The following is a 17,636-nucleotide window of genomic DNA, read 5'->3' as shown; positions in this document are numbered from 1 at the left end:
AACAATTTTCGAATTTGAGTAGATTTTGACAAATTATTTCAGTCAAATAAAAATGTGGAAATATCAAAATTGGTTTGTTTCGGCACTTCTGAAACTGAACATTCTGGCTTTTCATTTCGTTAAGACCTTTTGTTTTGGGATTGCACTTGATTATTAATTTCTGCTCTCTTCAAGCCGAACGAACTTTAAACCCCACCTGCAGCCAGGTGCATGAGCGAGGGACACCTCCCAGGGCAAGTGTCAGCACCTCTCACAAGTGGTCCTTGTGCCTTGGCTGCAGGATCTGATGCAATGGGTCTCTGGAGGGTTCTGATGGCAGACAGCTAGGGAGTTAAAGCCGCCTTTGCCTGTGTGTTGTGCTTATCCCTTTGGTAAATGTGAATTCAGAGAGTGAGGTTTTTGTGTGTGTGCTCGCATGAAATGCAAATCAATAGATGTTGTATTCACATTCTAACAAGATGTCAAGGAGAAAAGGGTAGCCTTTCATTCAGGGAGAGACAGAGACACAAACACGCACAGGGAGAAGAGAAAAACAGAGAAGAGGGGACAGAAAAAAGGGAGGGGGTAAGAGATGGAGAGGAGCACAGGAAGTAAGGGGGAGGGAGTGTAAGATATGCAGTGTGTCTCTCCAGGCTGCAGAGAGGCTCATCACAGCTCTGCTGGACCCTGCGAGCTGTTATGACTTAAGCCGTGCTAGGTGCTGCCCAAATGCAGAGACAGACAGAGGAGAATCAAAAGCCAAAGCCAGTGGTAGGGTTGGTCGGGAGGGGATGGAGAAGCTGAGAAACGAGGGTTATGGCAAGCGGCACAGGGTTTACTTGCGATGCATTAGATAGTGGGTTGGTTTGCTAAATTCCCCTTCCCTGTGATCTCCTCCACCATTCAGCTCCCATGTCTTCCCCCACTGCAGGCCTTGGTGGCTGTGCCACTCCTCCCTCCGCTCCCCAATTACAGAGCAGTTTGCTCCCTAGATGAATGATGGGGATCTGTAGTAGTTATTTCATGAGTTGACTCATAGGCTTTACAGAACACATGGGCAATCAGGAGAGACTGAATATCACTGATGATCTGGGACCGTCCTTAAGTTCTCCTCCCTAGCTAGCACATGGGGTTGGGGAGGTGGCCTGCAGTATGGGGAACTGGAGAATACCTATGTTAGAGCCATAGATGGGCACTGAGACATCAACATTAACAATCCACAGCATAACAAACATGGGTTAGGAAGGGCATCACAGGGCAAAGCCAGGGCTTGATTAACTCTCCTGTGGGTTTCGGGCAATTAGATTTTGTGGGGCCCCCTGAGGGTTTGGAGTGGAGGAGTGGGCTCAAGGCTGGGGCAGAGGATTTGGATGAGGGATGCAGGCTCCGCTTACCTCGGATGCCTCCTGGTCAGTGGCGCAGCAGGGCTAAGACAGGATCGCTGCCTGCCTTGGCTCCATGTTGCTCTGCTCTCCGAGGTGGCCGGCATGTCTGCCCCTAGGCAGAGGGGCCAGGCTGCTCTGCGTGGTGCATGCTGCCCGTGCCTGCAGGCTCCGCCCCTGTAGATCCAATTGGCCGCAGTACCTGGCCAATGGTAGCTGCGGAGTTGGCACTGGGAGCAGGGGCACCACACACAGATTCCCTGAACACCCCTCATCTAGGGACCACAGGGGCATGCCAGTGCTTGCAGCTCCAGGCCCAGGGTGGGCACTGAGGCTCAGGAACAGGTGTATGGCCCAGGGCATGGAGACTTGCCGTGGGCCGGATGAAAAGAAGCAGCGGGCCTCATCCAGCCTACAGGGCTCCCCTTAGCCCAAGGCCCTGCACTGCAGCTCCTAAAGCCCCTGCATTAATTTTGCCCTGGCCAAAGTGCCTGGGGGTAGTCTCTTCCTGCTGGATCCACTCACACTATGCTAGTATTTTGATGGGGTCCTGCTTAGATATGCTCATGAAACAACTCCCCACCCAGTACAGGGCATCAGTTGGACCAGACCTTCAGCCTTAAAGCATGGGCCTCTTCCACTTAACCTAAACAGATTACTTGGTAGCAGTTGTAGGCTGTGGAGCGTCCATTGCAGGGGGAAAGCATACTTAGCCAGCATGTTACATGTTCCCTTTTTAGACCCCTAGTTCCTCCTTAACCATCTGATTTCACACCATTATTACTACTGCTTAGGTGCTCCCATGATGCACATGCTATGACCTGCAGTCATGGACCAGGACCGCATTATGCTAGGTACTGTACAAACACAGAAGCATTATATGATGCTAAGGCATTGACACAAACCAGCAAAAGGATCAGGGCAAAGTCCTACTGCTTTGCATACAATCCACACCCAGAACACCAAGTCTCTTCTCTCTCGAAGTGTCTGTTTTCTGTAAGCTTGTGCCTATGTTAATGCTTTTTGGGTGTCTTTTTTTCCTGTAAGTCTTTGCTCTAAAAGAGGGATGGGGAGGTGGAATTTCTTTTTTCTCTGAAGGCTTAAGACAGTGTATTATTTAGCCAAGAGACTAGACTGGTCCCACTAGTAAATTTGCATTGAGGCAGCTTGAAAAAAAATCACAAAACGTACATCTAAAAATCATGTTTAAATGCGCCCAGTAGACCGTAATGTTTTCTTTCAGAGCTGGTGCTGCCTGTCAAATTTAAATATGCCATTTGGAGACTCTTTATTTAATGTCAAAAAACCCAAACAACCCCTTCCCCACATCTCCAAGAAAAGCTCTGCTGGTGAAATGAATATTTATATCTTTTCTTTTTTCTGCCTTTTTGAAAACAACAATTGGAGCACCTTGCATACTGTAATGGATTTAGCCTCTTAGTTTCCCAAGAGCTAAATCACAGTTGTTGTTCCCATTTTACCGATTTAGAAACTGAGGCACAGGGAGATTTAAGGGACTTGCCTGAGGCCACACAGGAAGTATTTTGCAGAGTCGGGAATAGATTTCTAGTTTAGTGCCGTAACCGTTTTGAAGCACATTCTAGTTCTGTCCTCTGCATGTGGATTAAGGCAGTGTGCAGAGATGTGTATGGCTGTGTGCAATAAAAATGTATTAAAAATCCTTTAAAACTTTGTTAACTGACAAAAGAGCAAATTATTTTTATTAGATTACTACCTCCAGGGTTTTTTTGAGGGGTGGGGGTAGTTGGGAGGGCATAGGGTCTTTTGGAATCCATCATATAATTTTGTCCTTTACTTCCCTTCTGAAAGACATTGTTAGTTCCAACAAAGAAGGGTTGGTAGCACTGTTTTTGATTAAGGTTGCCTGATGTTTCCCATTACAAGACCCTGTTTTTAACTGCTTATCATTTTGCCATACTTGGCCTGAAGTTTTCCATGGTGGGTGTTTGTGTCAGGCTGAATTTTTTGGGGGACATTTTCAGCTGAGATGGTTCAACTGTTTCTGAGAATGAGGCTATGAAAAACTGTTGTTTTGCCCATGTTTAAAAAAAAAAATCTTGAGACCTTCCTCTTTGAAATGCTCTAGCATCCCCGTGCTTCAAAACAGGATCTTGAAATTTGGTTGGAGTAGGGTGGCCTTTACCATTCCCTTGAAAATCTACCCAAATCTGGCCAAATTATAAACCTTTGACTTTGCAAAATTTCAGTTTGCACATGCTAGTGTTTAGCAGATAAAACTGTTGAAGAGTCCATCTTCATTGAGTGTGCTCGAGTCTCTCATAGTCCCTTGTGGTGACCAGAGTGTGTATGCACTAGTCACTGAGAGACAGCACGGTCCAGCCCAGGGCCCGGCAGGACTTTCCCTGGAACAGCTGCTTCAGGCAGGGCCAGGGCAGGGCAGGGCACTAGAATGGAGAGCCGGGACCCTGTCTCGGAGGTGCTCTCAGTGACCCCACCCCCCGCAGCTGGCACTCAAGCAGTGTGGCAGAAGAAGCCATGTGATTCGAATGCAGAGGGGGCAGCAGTTGGATGGGAGGGGAAGAGAACGCTTGTTGAGATTGGTTGGGCAAGAACGGGGAGATTGGTTGGGCAAGCAGACTGTGAACCAGAAGGGAGAGCAGGTTGGTATCGATTCAGCAGGGGACTCAGACTGGAAGCCAGTGAAAGAAATGGGGGAGACACTGAGATCAGATGAGGGGCTGGTGAGGGGAGACTGGATTGGGTGGACGAGGAGCTGAGGCATGTGGAGGGTGAGACAAATCAGATGAGGAACCAGGATTAGCTGGGCAAGCAGACTGTGGACAAGGAGTTAGGGTGGAAGGGGGGGAACTAGGGCAAGTTGGACAAGGAGACTGGGCCTGGCTGTCGGGAGGTGGAAAAACTGACGGCTGCCCCACAGTTTGGGCTACAAGGGCATGAATAGCTGTGCACACCAAAGTGCTGTGCTGTGATTCCACTGTGTGGATGGTGTGGCTCGAACGCAAAGGTTCCTAGTTTGCCTTACCATAGTACTCTTCAAATGGGATGTCAGTAACATGAAGTAGGGACCTTTTAAGTTTGTGCCAGGGAGCATCCACATGTGACAGTTACAGCACAATACTTCGATGCATCTGTTATTCACCCACCTCCCCACACCCCAATCCAAACTGTGGGGCAATGTAGACAGCCTGAGAGTTGAGGGGATTGGGCTTCGGACAGTGAGGGGGAGAGTAGGCCTGGCTGGGCAAGGAGACTGGAAATGGAATGAGAAACCTGGGGCTTGGAGACTGGGTCTGAGAATGGGACAGGCACAAGGAGCCACTAGCAGGGAAGAGACAGGACTGCAACAGGGACTGGAAGAAATATCATGTGATCACGTAATTCAAAATTGTATTGAATTTGCATATGCACAAGGTGGCCAAATCGTTTCCCCTCATCTTTCCTATTTTTTTTTCCCTCCAACAGTTTTACACCCACTTGTTGAATCTTGTTGCGCAAACAACCTTAACTCTGGCACTTTCTAACTGTGGAGTGCTTGACCTGCCAATCTGAATCATGTTCATTTAGTGGAGGAATTTTGTGTGTAATATAGGTGGTAGTCTCCACCCATTAGGGCAGGGCAGGGACTTAGAAGCCAGGGTTGCAGATTCTTATGTCTAGTTCCAAGGGAGACTCTTGTCAAATGTCTGGAACAGTAGAGAACTGCAGTGCAACTGAGATCCCCTGCATCCTGCAGGACCTGCTGCCATAATAGCAGGAGCAGGATTCAAGAATCGCCCTGCACAGGCTCTATACAGCAGTGGACTGGAAGTGAGGTCTCCTGGGTTCTATTCTCAGCCCTGCCACAGACTCATTCTCTGGCATGGGGCAATTCTCTTAACCCCTTGGTTCACTTCTCCATCTGTATAATGGGAATCCTAATGCTTATCCACCTCACGGCGAGTATTGTAAGGGTTAGTTTTCATGTTAGTACGGTGCTTTGCTATGAAGTGTTATATAAGTGCAAAGCAGTGGTGTTATGGGCTCCATGTGGGTTCTCCTTGCCCTATTCCTCAATCATCCAGAGGGAGTGCATGGAGAGGAGACAGATATTCCTCCTCTCCACTGGTAGCCTGATCTCCTTCCTTAGCTCTGTCTGCTGCAATCCCAGCCTTGCCAGCATGGTTCCTAAACTGGATCCAACCAGGACAGAACAATTGCAGCCATGTGAGAGTTGGGCTTATATAGGAGCCACTGCACAGGCAACTTATCCATCCATCTTCTGTCTTCTCTATGTTGTTAAAGCACCTGCATACGTGAGTTTGTACCTTGCAGCCTATCTAGAGGAAGCATACAGCAGGGCAGGAGTCTCAGCTGTCATATTCAAAGGGAAGGATTGTTGCTTTTTTTTTAAAGTGAGTTTAGTGCTGGTAAAGGTTGAGGCATCGACAGCCCTGGAGACTTTAATCTTCTGTTTGCCCATGGAAACAGTAATGCAAAATACTCCCTGTGCATGATTAATTGTTTGTTTTACAATAACAAACATCATTCCGGGCTGCATTAGCAGAAGTATTGTAAGCAAGACACGAGAAGTCATTCTTCTGCTCCACTCTGCACTGATAAAGCCTTACCTGGTGTATTGTGTCCAGTTCTTGGCGCCACATTTCAGGAAAGATGTGGGCAAATTGGAGAAAGCCCAGAGAAAGGCAACAAAAAATGATTAAATGTCTAGAAAACGTGACCTATGAAGGAAGATTGAAAAAATCGAGTTTGTTCAGTCCAGAGAAGAGAAGACTGAGAAGGGGACATGATAACAATTTTCAAGTACATAAAAGGTTGTTACAAGTAGAATGGAGAAAAACTGTTCTCCTTGACCTCTGAGGATAAGACAAGAAGCAATGGGCTTAAATTGCAGCAAGGGCGGTTTAGGTTGGAAAAATTTCCTAACTGTCAGGGCAATTACACACTGGAATAAATTGCCTAGGAAGGTTCTGGAATTTCCATCATTGGAGATTTTTAAGAGCAGGTTGGACAAACACCTGTCAGGGATGGTCTAGATAATACCGAGTGCAGGGGACTGGACTAGAAGACCTTTCGAGGTCCCTTCCAGTCCTACGATTCTATAATTGTTTTAAAAGACACCCAGGTGCTAAGATACATGACTGCTCAATCCGCCTCCCTTGGGAGCAAGCAGAGCTGCTGGGTTATAAAGCTCTAAGCATTCCGTGCCTGATCCTGAGAAAGCACCTTGCAGTGGAAACCCTACCACAATTGTAACGCTAGTGGCTGAAACGGAGGGTAAAGGGGCGATGGATGGAAAGCAACAGGCATGCTCCAGACTCTAACTCATTCAGCAGCTTTGGAATGGCTGCAACAAGTTATAATCCCCAAGCAATCTAATTTGATGAAGCTTTTCCCAGCCCTTTTGCATGAAGGACAGCTCAGAGGACTAGCCCAGGGAGCATCCGTGACACTGTGTGCATTCCTTTGCCCTAGTGCGGTGCTGCTGGCAGCAGATCAGTCTCCCCTGCCCTGCCATTGTGCCAGTCCCACAAAGCCCTCTCCAGGACCTAGGGGTACAAGTGGGAGGCGCACCCAGGGGGCAGCTGGCAGCAGTTAGCTCCCCATAGAGTGGAACCTTCAGAAAAGGCAAGTGACTGTGTCACTCAGGAGGCTCGAACCAATGAGTGCCTGGTAGGAGGTCTGCTCTCCCCACTGCACAGTCTAGTGCGGGTGTTTCTTCTGCTAGTTGTGTGTATGTGCAGGAAAAAATCAGAGACACTGCCTGCCTGTTCCCATCTCTCTCTCTCTCTCTCTCTCTCTCTCTCCAGCTCACTAACTCACTCTCCCTCCCTCTGCAAACATTGGATTTAAACCTGCTCAGAATTCAGCACAGAGGAAAGCAGCGGAAGCAGCAAGCCAAGCAGCCTCTAGACTCCTGCAGCTCCAAGATGTACCATCCTGCCTGCTGGATCGTCTTCACAGCCACAACCGCCCTGCTCTTCATCCCAGGTACAGCGGGGAATTGGGTTTTTTCTCTCTGTCTGTCTAGGGGATGTGCGGATCTTAGAGCAGAGGGAGGGAGAACGAAATGGTGTGTGCATCACACACACACACACACACACACACACACACACACACACACACACACACACAGAGGAGTTGCTCTGCAGCAGAGTGCTTTTAGCAGCCACTGTGAGCGGGGTTCAAAGATCTATGACCAGGCTGCTGCTTCCCAAATGAGTGCTGAGCTGGTACAGAGACCAGCTGCTGTCCGAACAGCATGGGGAGAAGAGGCTCTTGCATGTGCAGGAATTGGCTGAATGGTATTTCCAGGCAAAGCGTGCAGGGATGCTCCGGAGAAGTCTCTCTGTAACACACACACACACACACACACACACACACACACACACACACACACACACACACACACACACACACACACACACACACACACACCTCCGTTATTACATGCCCAGTGAATGGGGGAACCTTTCCCTTCGAAGTTCAGTGCCCTTCATCTCCAATTCTTTCCCAAAGCGCCTGCTTTCCCTCTTGTATTTTGGGAGACTCAGCCCTCTATCCTGAATCGTCCTGTTTTCTCCTTCCCTCTCTGGGGCTCGCTTCCCCATGCTGACACCCACTGCCACTGTTCGGGCAGTCAGCTTGCGGCAAGAGGCACAGATGCTGCAACCGTAGCAAGCTGAGCAGGTGTAGACTTCCCTACAGACTTAATGCAATGCTGAGAATGCTGGACTGTCCTCCTCGCGACACTCGCCAGGAGCTTAGCATCAGGGTGTTGGAAAACGCCACTTGTAATGGGGTTTATGGTAATTTGCCTCTAGAGAGTCACTCCGGGCTGAAACTCAACAGATGAGGTCTCAGCGTGGGAACCGAAACACAATCCAGCATATGCCACCCCACTGGCCATATGAGAGGCATAACACTGACAAAGAGGGGCAAGGGAATGGTACAGGCGACAGAAATTGATGATGGTTTGTGCTTTTAGGCTGAGATCTGCCCAGCTGCCTACGAGACTCGGACACCCAGTTCCTGTTAAAATGAATGGGACTTGGATGTCCTAATCCCATCCTGGTTCTGTAATCCAAATGTCTCTCCTTGATCCTGGCTGTGATTTACATTGGCATGGGGGGTGAGGGGGAAGCGGAGATACAGGGTAGAGCTCTGTGTTTAAATAGCTTGTCAGTGTGCAATTTATTTTTTTCCGCAGGGGTTGTGTGGGTGGGCAGGGAGGCAGGGTGGGGAAGTGTTAGATCTCCTACACCCAAAAAACCCCCCAAAGCCTGGTGGGGCAGAATCAGTGGGGCATGAGCTGTGGGGCTAATCCACATACTGCTGGACTGACCACAGGTCCATCAGTAGAGCAATCCCAACTTCAAGAGAGACCCCAACATCTGATACCTGTTTACAGCATCCTCTGTGAAATTTGCTCCTGAGCAGAGGACTTGTTGGTCACTTTTTAATGGGTACTGCCACTGGGGAGGCCCACGGCTCAAAGATGAGAGTCACACACTGTTCCTAGCTTGACCAGTTCAGACCCGTTATGGAGGATTAGTTGCCACAGTGTTTTTAAAATCTCTGCCCAAGGCCCCTGTCCGAGACCAGTGGTTCTCAAACATTTGTACTGGTGACCCCTTTCACACAGCAAGCCTCAGAGTGTGACCCCCCTTTATAAATTGAAAACACTTGTTTGTATATTTAATACCATTGTAAATGCTGGCGGCAAAGTGGGTTTTGGGGTGGAGGCTGACAGCTTGTGACCCCCCATGCAATCAACTTGTGACCCCTGAGGGGTCCCAATCCCCAGTTTGAGAACCCCTTTTCTAAACCAAAGAGGTGCAAAGGTAACTTTGCACAGAGAAGCGCTTAGGAAACAGTGTTTGGGTAGTGCTGGGGGTGTGTGAACTGCAAATCTCCTTTGCATTCCAGGGTTGTGTTTTTCCTGGAAAACTTCTTGAAGTCATGTCACTTTTTCAAGGGAAAGATAGGGCCCCTTTTTAGGAGCGAGGGTGGCTTACATCTAAAAAGCTCTACTGAAGAATTGGCAGCTTTCAGAGTCCCAGAGTTGAAAGTCATAAGGGGCCGTCAGATCATTTTGTCCAGTGGTTCTCAAACTTTCGTACTGGTGATCCCTTTCACACAGCAAGCCTATGAGTGTGACCTCCCCCCTTATAAATTAAAACCACATTTTTAAATATTTAACACCATTATAAATGCTGGAGGTGAAGCAGGGTTTGGAGGTGAAGGCTGACAGCTTGCAACCCCCGATGTAATAACCTTGTGAACCCCTGAGGGTTCACGACCCGCAGTTTGAGAACCCCTGATCTAGTCTGACCTGTGAATCGCAGGCCACCAGCACTGCCAGGCACCTGTACGCTAAACCCAACGGTAACAAGACCCACAGGAGACTAGACTGTTATGTGCCACTAGCGGAGATGTGAAAGTGCCCCATTTAATTGCAAATGAATTGACATTTGGCAGGTATGGAATTGCTGCAGGTGACATGTTGGTGTGAGGTTCTGTGAATTCTCAGTGGTGAGTTGCAGGGCTCTGGCAAAGGTGCCCACCAAAGCCAGGCAGAGCTCTGCCCTGCTGTACTTGGGAAGCTCCGATGCTGTGCAGTGCTCTGCAGGTCCTGGGCCCCTGCTATCGTAATGATGGATGGGACTGATCCAACTTTCAGGCTGTGGCATCGCTATCAGTAATGCGGAGAGTCAAAAGCCAGGGTTTGAGCACTTCAGACTTGGGGGAAGCTTGGTTCTGGTTCCAGAGAGGAACTTTGAAGCTCTAGCCTGTCTTTTGCATTCTGATGAGATGTCAGTCTGCTCTAACTCTGATTCTCCTGTGGTCTGAACCAGACTATAGGAATTTGCCATACTGAACCAACCATTGGTCCATCACATCCAGAAACCTGCCTCTTACATTGATCAACAATGCCTGATACTTCGGAAGATGTCAAATACCCTTCCTTTAATACCCCTGGCTAGCCATGCAATGCAGTGCACAGGGGAAGAATTTCCTTCCTGACCCCTGCAGTGACCAGTTTATGCCCTGAAGCATGACATTTGAATATCTTTATTTACATAATTCCAACTGTTATCCATATTATCCAGCTTTTGTAAACCTAGCAACAGTATTTGGGTCACACTCTGATTTCAGTGATGCTGGAGTAACTCAATTAGCATCTGTTCAGTCCCTCTAGATAGAGCCCAGAGTAGTCGAGATTAGAATCCAGCCCTCCAACCTCAGGCACCTGTTCCACAGTGTTGTTTAGGAGTGTCAATTATTTGGGGAGCCTGATCCCTCATGCTTTATGCATGTGAAACTCCCACGGGATACTCAGAAGCAGGTCTCAAGCTTAAACTGCTTTCCCTCGATCTTTATGCTAATCCTGCAGGGTGCTTCATGTGAGGTGTGAGAAGAGAACTTGCTCAGAAGGTGTAATTAGAGTGAAGGAAAACATCGCAACTTGAAGGCTCCTGCAGAAAATAGCATTGCAGTTATTATTAGCCATAATGGCTTATTTGCAGGGTTTTTTTCCTCTCTCTCATTCTCTCCCCTCTGTTCTTTTCTATATCTTCTGTTTGGAAAGATGCGTTTCTCCCAGAGGGGCTCATGTTGTCTCGTTACCAATTTACTCTTGTGGAGTCTAAAGACACGAAAGGTTAATGCAATAATGAAACCCTGACCCCTCCGGTCACAGATAGCGCCTTACTCTGCAGCTTTTCATTTCTTGGTAAGACGTGTTTCTATCTCGGAATAATTTCTAAGGCTAATGCTGTTGTCTCCTGGTGCCTTTAGGGAAGGGGTTCGGTGGCCATAAATTGCTTTCCGAGGCGGAATCTCTCTGATGGGAAGGACAATGAAGGTTTTTAATGAGCCTGGAGCCGCAAGACAGGGAGGTGGTGGGTGGGAAGCTTAATTGTGAAGCCAACAGCAAGTGCTTCAAACTGCAGGGGCATCTCTGGGCACTGAGTTATGATTTGGACTGGTGGGAGATGTTGTGGGTCAGATAAAGAAAGTGGGGTTCGGGTGGGGCGAGGTATCATGAGTTACTCTGCATGGCCCATAGCATGATGTGTGAGCTCCATAGGTGACCAAGACACTCTATGCATGTGTTTCAGTTTCCATTGGCATTGATATTTGCTTTATTCGTAGGGACACGTGTTCCCCACCCTTCCAGTTTGAGTTGTTCTCATGGAAGCTGGGTTAGTCACTTCTTTCCAGACTGGGGTCTGAAGAGGAGTCCCTCAGATGGTCACATATTGACCCTCAGGATCAGAGGTCTTCTTAGAGGTTCAGGGCCAAGCTGTGCCCCGAGCGACAAGCGTGTATCTCTCTTGAAGTAGTAGAATTATTCTGAACTTAACCACTAGTATAACTGTGAGTGGTTTTTCATGTACACTGGTGTAAATCAGGAGTGACACCACAAAAGGCAATGGAGCTACACCAGTGTAAACCTGGAGTGAGACCAGAGTTAGGCCATTCATTGTCAATCCTTTTGTACATTCAGGGACAGATTCTCATCTGGAGTAAATCTGTATAGCTCCACGGAGTGCAATCCCAATAACCAATCTGGGACATGAGATCTTAGAGGTGACTGAAGCAATGGCTACCCACTACTGATAAAATTGGGCCACATGCCATGACCGTTTCATGTCTTGGAGTGGTTAGCCGGCAATGTCATTGCATAGCAAGGCAATGCCATCCAACGTTATCCCAGTGAGATGCTGCTCTGATGCCGAGACACCTGTGGACTTCCCTCCATTAGCTTGTTAGAGTGTGGGATGGACCAGAGAAGACTGGGTCTGTCCTGGAAATGAGGAGACAAGCTGAGACGTGTTGAGCCTCATCCTTCCTGACACAGAATCCAGGCAGAAGATCCAGAATCCAGCAGGGGTTCTGTAGGGACAGGCTGAGTAGGCAGCCACCTGGAGTGCTATGCATAAGGAGTTGTTGGTGAAATAGCATGAGAATTCTGTGGTCACTCCCCACCAGGCCACCCTGAGCTGCTCTGCTTTGGCTGTGGAGATTCTGGTCCCCTCTAGTAAGAGGTTCCCTATTTCTGCATCCTCGTGCCCATGGCCTTTGTCACAGCTGTGGCCTGGAATGTTTTCACGTTGGCTGCCTCGGTGCTTCTACTACTCTCTCTCTCTCTCTCTCTGGGGGCAATTGGGGAACAAAAGGTGCCTGAGTTTGACCAAGTAGGGAAACAGCACCAGCTTTTTGAGAGGAGGAGACAGTTCTGTGTCCAGGAGGACTGCTGAGTTGGGTGGGGTGAACAGAGCAATGACAGGGGGATGCTGAGAATCTGGTCTTTGCCTGGGCTCCCACCGCCCAAAGGCCCGGCCCAACAAGGGAGCCCAACACAACAGCCCTATTCAAACTAGGTTCCTTATCTTTCATCTCCAACCCCAACACTTCCATCTGTGGAGCGATGATATTTTGTCAGGGGTGTCACTGGATTGCTGGCCCCCGAGCTCCTCTGCAAAATCCCCCCCGAAACCCTAATGTCTGATCCTTGTAGGAAAACCTATTAGCTGAGCACTGGCTCCCTTGGTTAATGAATGGCAGGGGGTGGAATAGAAGGGCCTCTGTGGTCCTGTATTTCCTGCTGCCAAAACATGGTGCCTTGGAATTGAGCAGCTGTTACTTAGCTCTCATGGCTGGCTATAAATTTTCCTTTATTGCTTGTATCCCTGTTTTGCTACCCCCTCTGCCTGCCAGCTCCTCATCTCTGCCCCATAATTCCCTAGCAAATATTCGGCACTGGAATGCTTTTAATCTCCAGAGTCTTCCTTGGGCAATTCATTCTGCCTCACAGCCCTTCCCTCTCCCACCTCCTTTTGCACATGAGTGAGGTCCAGACCATCCCCTCCCTTGATGACATCCACTAGCATGATCTCTGGGCAAAGAAATCTCTGGGAGGGTCCTCTCAGGGAATTCCCCGTCTCCTGCTGTCACTGTCCTGTTGTGGGGGGGCTCGATCCATTAATCCATCCCAGCAGACCCCAAGGGATCCATGTAGAAGCCTGCTGCATCTGCAATGGCTTAGTCCCCCAGCCACTCCACCTTTTGCTCCCGGGGATTGGCATCCTAAGGTGAAGATGGGATCATTCATCCTCTCCGGCTTCCCATTCGCTTCCTGCCACCAGTTGAACAAGGTCAGTGACCACCTGGTCTCTTGGCGGTTCCTGCTCTGTTATCTGCAGTTGGAACCCTTTAGTTCCCAAATGCTACACAGAATCGCTTAGAGTGGCTATGGCCGTACCTCAAAGGAGGCGCTGTAGCCACCATCAGGAGAATCATAGGGTGCGTCTAAGCCCCCAAACTGCCAATGTAAAGCACTGTTCGGCCAGAGCCCCAGTAAATAGCTTTGAGATTGGCTTGTTGAGGAGGGACTGTAGCAACCGTAGCATTCCAGCGCCCTGGGAGGTGACCCCTGCTTCAGAGCTTGATGAAATTTTTCATGGGAAACCTTTCTTTTCCCACCTGAAAATTGCAGGTTCAGTTTGAAAAAAAAATGATTTGTGAACTTCAGTGAATTGTATCAGTCAACAAAAGAAAAAGAATGGAAATATCAAACTGGTTCATTTCAGTATTTCCTGAACAAAATATTTTGGCTTTTCATTACGGAAAAATGTTTCATTTTGGAATATCCCTCGAATTTTCTTCCAAAAACAATGGGAAAAAAAGCAGCTTTTCGAAATCCTCACAATTGACATGAATGAAAACATTTTTTGACTTTTCGGTCTGCAGCACATTTGAAAACGTTTTCCTTGCATGTTGGCCTGAAACAATTTTTTTAACCTGCCCCTGAACAGAATATTGAATTATTCAGACAGCCCTATTTTACTTCTCCTGTCCCTAATACTGTCCCTGTAAAACAGCCCTTGCTCCTTTTAATCGTGGCCCACAGTCACCAATAACCTCTGTGCCCCTGACACTGATCCCCCTTTTCTGTCTCGCTACCCCCGTCCCGCTCTGTGGTGTCCTTGTTAGATTGTGCTACAGGACCACAGAGACCCTTCTATTCCACTCACCGCTGTCTGCTGGGTAGAATCAGAGCTGCTTTCCTGTGTGTCACAGGCTGCATATCACCTGACTGCAAAGGGAGGTTTTGCTTTAGCTCAAGTGGCTGGGGCAGGTGCTAGGAGGGCTGGAGGATCAGAGTTCTCGTCCTGCTGTCACTGTGGGGATGTGAGGTGCCGTAATGTGCAGCGCACTGACAGCCCTGACCATGGATTTGTTACAATACTTCCCTTCCTCTCAGGGATTAATTAGTTGTTGGTGCGAGGCTTTGAAGCTGCAAAGTGCTAAGGACAATTATTTTGCTTTGATTTTGTCTCCCCATTTTTCTGAATGGGGCATTCCCCTGGGTGGCCCATTGTCACCTTCATCGCCAAGGAGCTGGTTTCTGCGCTCGACCCATCATGGCTGTGATTGAATCTGCAATGGCAGCCTGCGTGCTATGGTTCCCCTCCACGCGGTGCCAGCGTGCCAGCCCACAGGCCCTTCTTGTGGCCAGGCTCCTGCCAGCTCAGCCCATCCGCCCCAGAGCTGAGGCCGCTTGACAAGAGTTAGCAAGTCAGTCAAATGGGCTTGAGCATGGGACTGAAGACCAGACACACATGCCTGCCTTCCTGGCTGCCTATCATGAGACATAGATGTTAGCACCTCTCAATGCCAGTCTGTGTTGCATTCACAGCCTGGCTGAGAATGTCTGGTTGGTTCACACAGCACAGCACCAGCCAGTGTTCTTGGGCCTGACCCGCTGAAGACCTCTTATGTTTGCGCTTATGGGCAAGTAAGCAGAGCCCAGGGATCTGAAAGCAAGAGACCTCTGCCAAGCAAGGCTTTCCTTCCCATCTGCCTTTCACAGGTATCAGGGAGGTTAGCCAGATTTAGCTCGGAGCCCACTGTATCCAGGAGCCAATTGTTCCCCTCAAGGGAGGGCGGGTCCTTTGTGCAGGCACCAGCGCATTCTGTAATTTCAGTCTCTGGAGAGAGGATTTTGGATTTGATTCTGATGCACAAAACAGAGGGAAAGTGCCCAGGAAAAGGAAAAGAGTCACAGACACACAGGAATAATTTAAGGGATGGGTGTGAGCTGTTTTTACGCACATGTGCGCGCGTGCGCACACACACACACACACACACACCCCTCTTGCTCAAAGGAGACCCACATACAGACAGTCTATACCCTCTGCCCCTGGACATTACCTCTGTGTACATACTGCCCTCTACACAGAGGCCTATGCTCTCAGACATCCCCTGATCACATACTGCCAAACACTACTATGCATGCAGTCCTCACCACTCTTCCCCTCATGCTCAGCCTCCATGCGGAGACATCATCATCCTTACCCACCTAGATGTGTCCTCATTCACAGACCCTGTTCCCTCCCTCACTGGTGTATGCACACCCCACATACAGAGGCCCCTAACCAATGGTGGAGCCAGGTTTTGCGATGGGGGACAATGGCTCATTGGTGGGGGCCTGGAGAGTGACCCCGCCCCATGCTCCCCCAGCAGTGGTGGCTCCTGTCCCATGACTGCGGGACTGGGCTTGGTTCCTCACTCTGGATGTTTGACCTGACACATGAGGTCGCCACGCCATGAGGTTGCCCCTACGTTGTGATGGAGGGGCAGCCAGGCCAGAGTAGAGCGAGTGGCATTGCAACATGTGCATGGGGTCACAGTGCCCTGTTGCTAAGCCCACGGGGGGAGCTGTGCCCAGCACCATGGCACAGGAGCTGCCCCTGCTAGGTGAGTGTGAGGCGGGCTTGTTCTCCAGCCCCATCTGAAATGCACCACACATATGGCTAAAGGCTGCTATGGGGAGGAGGGTAGTGGCAGTCATCCCCTGCTCCTCTGTTAGGGTGTTTGTGTAATCCAAGGCCATAGCTTGGTGTGCACTGTAGCACAGGATCTGTTCCTCAGACAGCTAGCGGGCCGGGAGGATGGGGTCCATGCCCATCAGCCAGGAATCCCTTCTGCAGTGCTAGCTGCTGTCTTTGAAGGCCTGTCTCCTCTATTTCTACATGTTGATGGACACCACATGCCCGTTACAGACTCACCTGCATGCTCCCAGTGCTGCTTCTTTTCCAATACTGCTGGTCCATCCCGGCTCAATAGGGGCAGTTGACTGCAAGCATTTCCTACTTGGGTGCATGCTATTCTTACGTGTATTATCATAGCGCTTAGAAGCCGCAGCCGTGGATCCAGACCCCATTGTGCTAGGTGCTGTATGAACACAGAACAAAAAGACAGACCCTGCCCCCAAAGAGCTTACAGCTGAAGTATAAGAGAAGACACCAGAGGGATACAGCCAGACCAAAGAGGAAACAGTGAGACCATAATGAGCAGTATGATAGGTTGTGGTCTAGAATGGCTTGCTTTGGTGTCTTTGTCTTGAGTACTGAGAAATCTTCTTCTTGAGTTACCCCCGTGATACTGAAATTTTAAGCTGGAAATATTGTCAGTGACTCTTGTTAGAGAATAACAGTTTTAACCCTTCAGATCCCAGCACTGTCCTACCCCAGACGCAGCACTGCCAAATGTCCTTAACAACAAAGAGGCCTTTCAGAATATACCCAGCTGGCAAAGGTGCTTAGGAAGGATGGTCTTGTGCTTATGACAATGGATTGGTACTAAGGAGAGCCGGCTTCTATTCTCAGCTCTGCCACCTATGCCCTGTATGTGCTTAGGCAAGTCATTTACGCTACCAGTGCCTCTGTTTCCCATCTGCACAGCTGGGCTAACCACATTTCCCTACTTCTGGGGGTGCTGGGAGGATGCATTCAACACTATGTGTCAGGCACTCAGATATGATGGTGATTGGGAGCTGTGGAAGTACAGAGGTAGGTAAATGGGGTTTTCTCTGAGAAATGACTCCATTTGTTGCACCTCTGCCTTGCCTGGGATCACTGAACAGGATTCCATGGGGCCTTTATCCTTCATGGTTATTTATCATTATTACCAAACCCACCCGGTGTTGGAGAACATGTATGTGGATCAAGGGTGGTGTGTGGCCACTGCCAGCACTTGCCCTATGCTCTCAGAGAAACACTGGTCCTGCGTACAGCTGGGACACAAACTAGTGAGAGTCCATCCTTACTCGGGGTGCCTGCCTTTGAAATGTGGCATAGAAATAGGAAGCTGGCATTGCCTAGGTGAACAGTGCCTCTCTCTTTCCCAGGAATGCCCCCTTTTCTCTCCCACACACAGACATTCCCCACAGCAGAGAATCGAGCTGCAAACTCACTCTCAGGA

At 49.2% G+C, this 17,636-nt stretch overlaps 1 protein-coding gene across 1 annotated transcript in view; it reads left to right on the top strand.

The window, feature by feature from the left end:
• The first annotated feature begins 7,076 nt into the window (after positions 1 to 7,076).
• The window catches only part of OPCML (opioid binding protein/cell adhesion molecule like), a 724,856-nt gene continuing 714,296 nt past the window's right edge, over positions 7,077 to 17,636 (top strand). The window contains exon 1 of the mRNA XM_030538415.1: positions 7,077 to 7,352. Within this exon, the coding sequence (XP_030394275.1) occupies positions 7,292 to 7,352 (61 nt within the window). The 5' untranslated portion in view covers positions 7,077 to 7,291. The remainder of the gene's footprint in view (positions 7,353 to 17,636) is intronic.

This window comes from Gopherus evgoodei, chromosome 19, assembly GCF_007399415.2.
Source record: "Gopherus evgoodei ecotype Sinaloan lineage chromosome 19, rGopEvg1_v1.p, whole genome shotgun sequence".
In the NCBI taxonomy this organism is placed as follows: domain Eukaryota; kingdom Metazoa; phylum Chordata; order Testudines; family Testudinidae; genus Gopherus; species Gopherus evgoodei.
The sequence above is the reverse complement of the archived record's forward strand: the minus strand, read 5'-3'. Positions and strand labels throughout refer to the sequence as shown.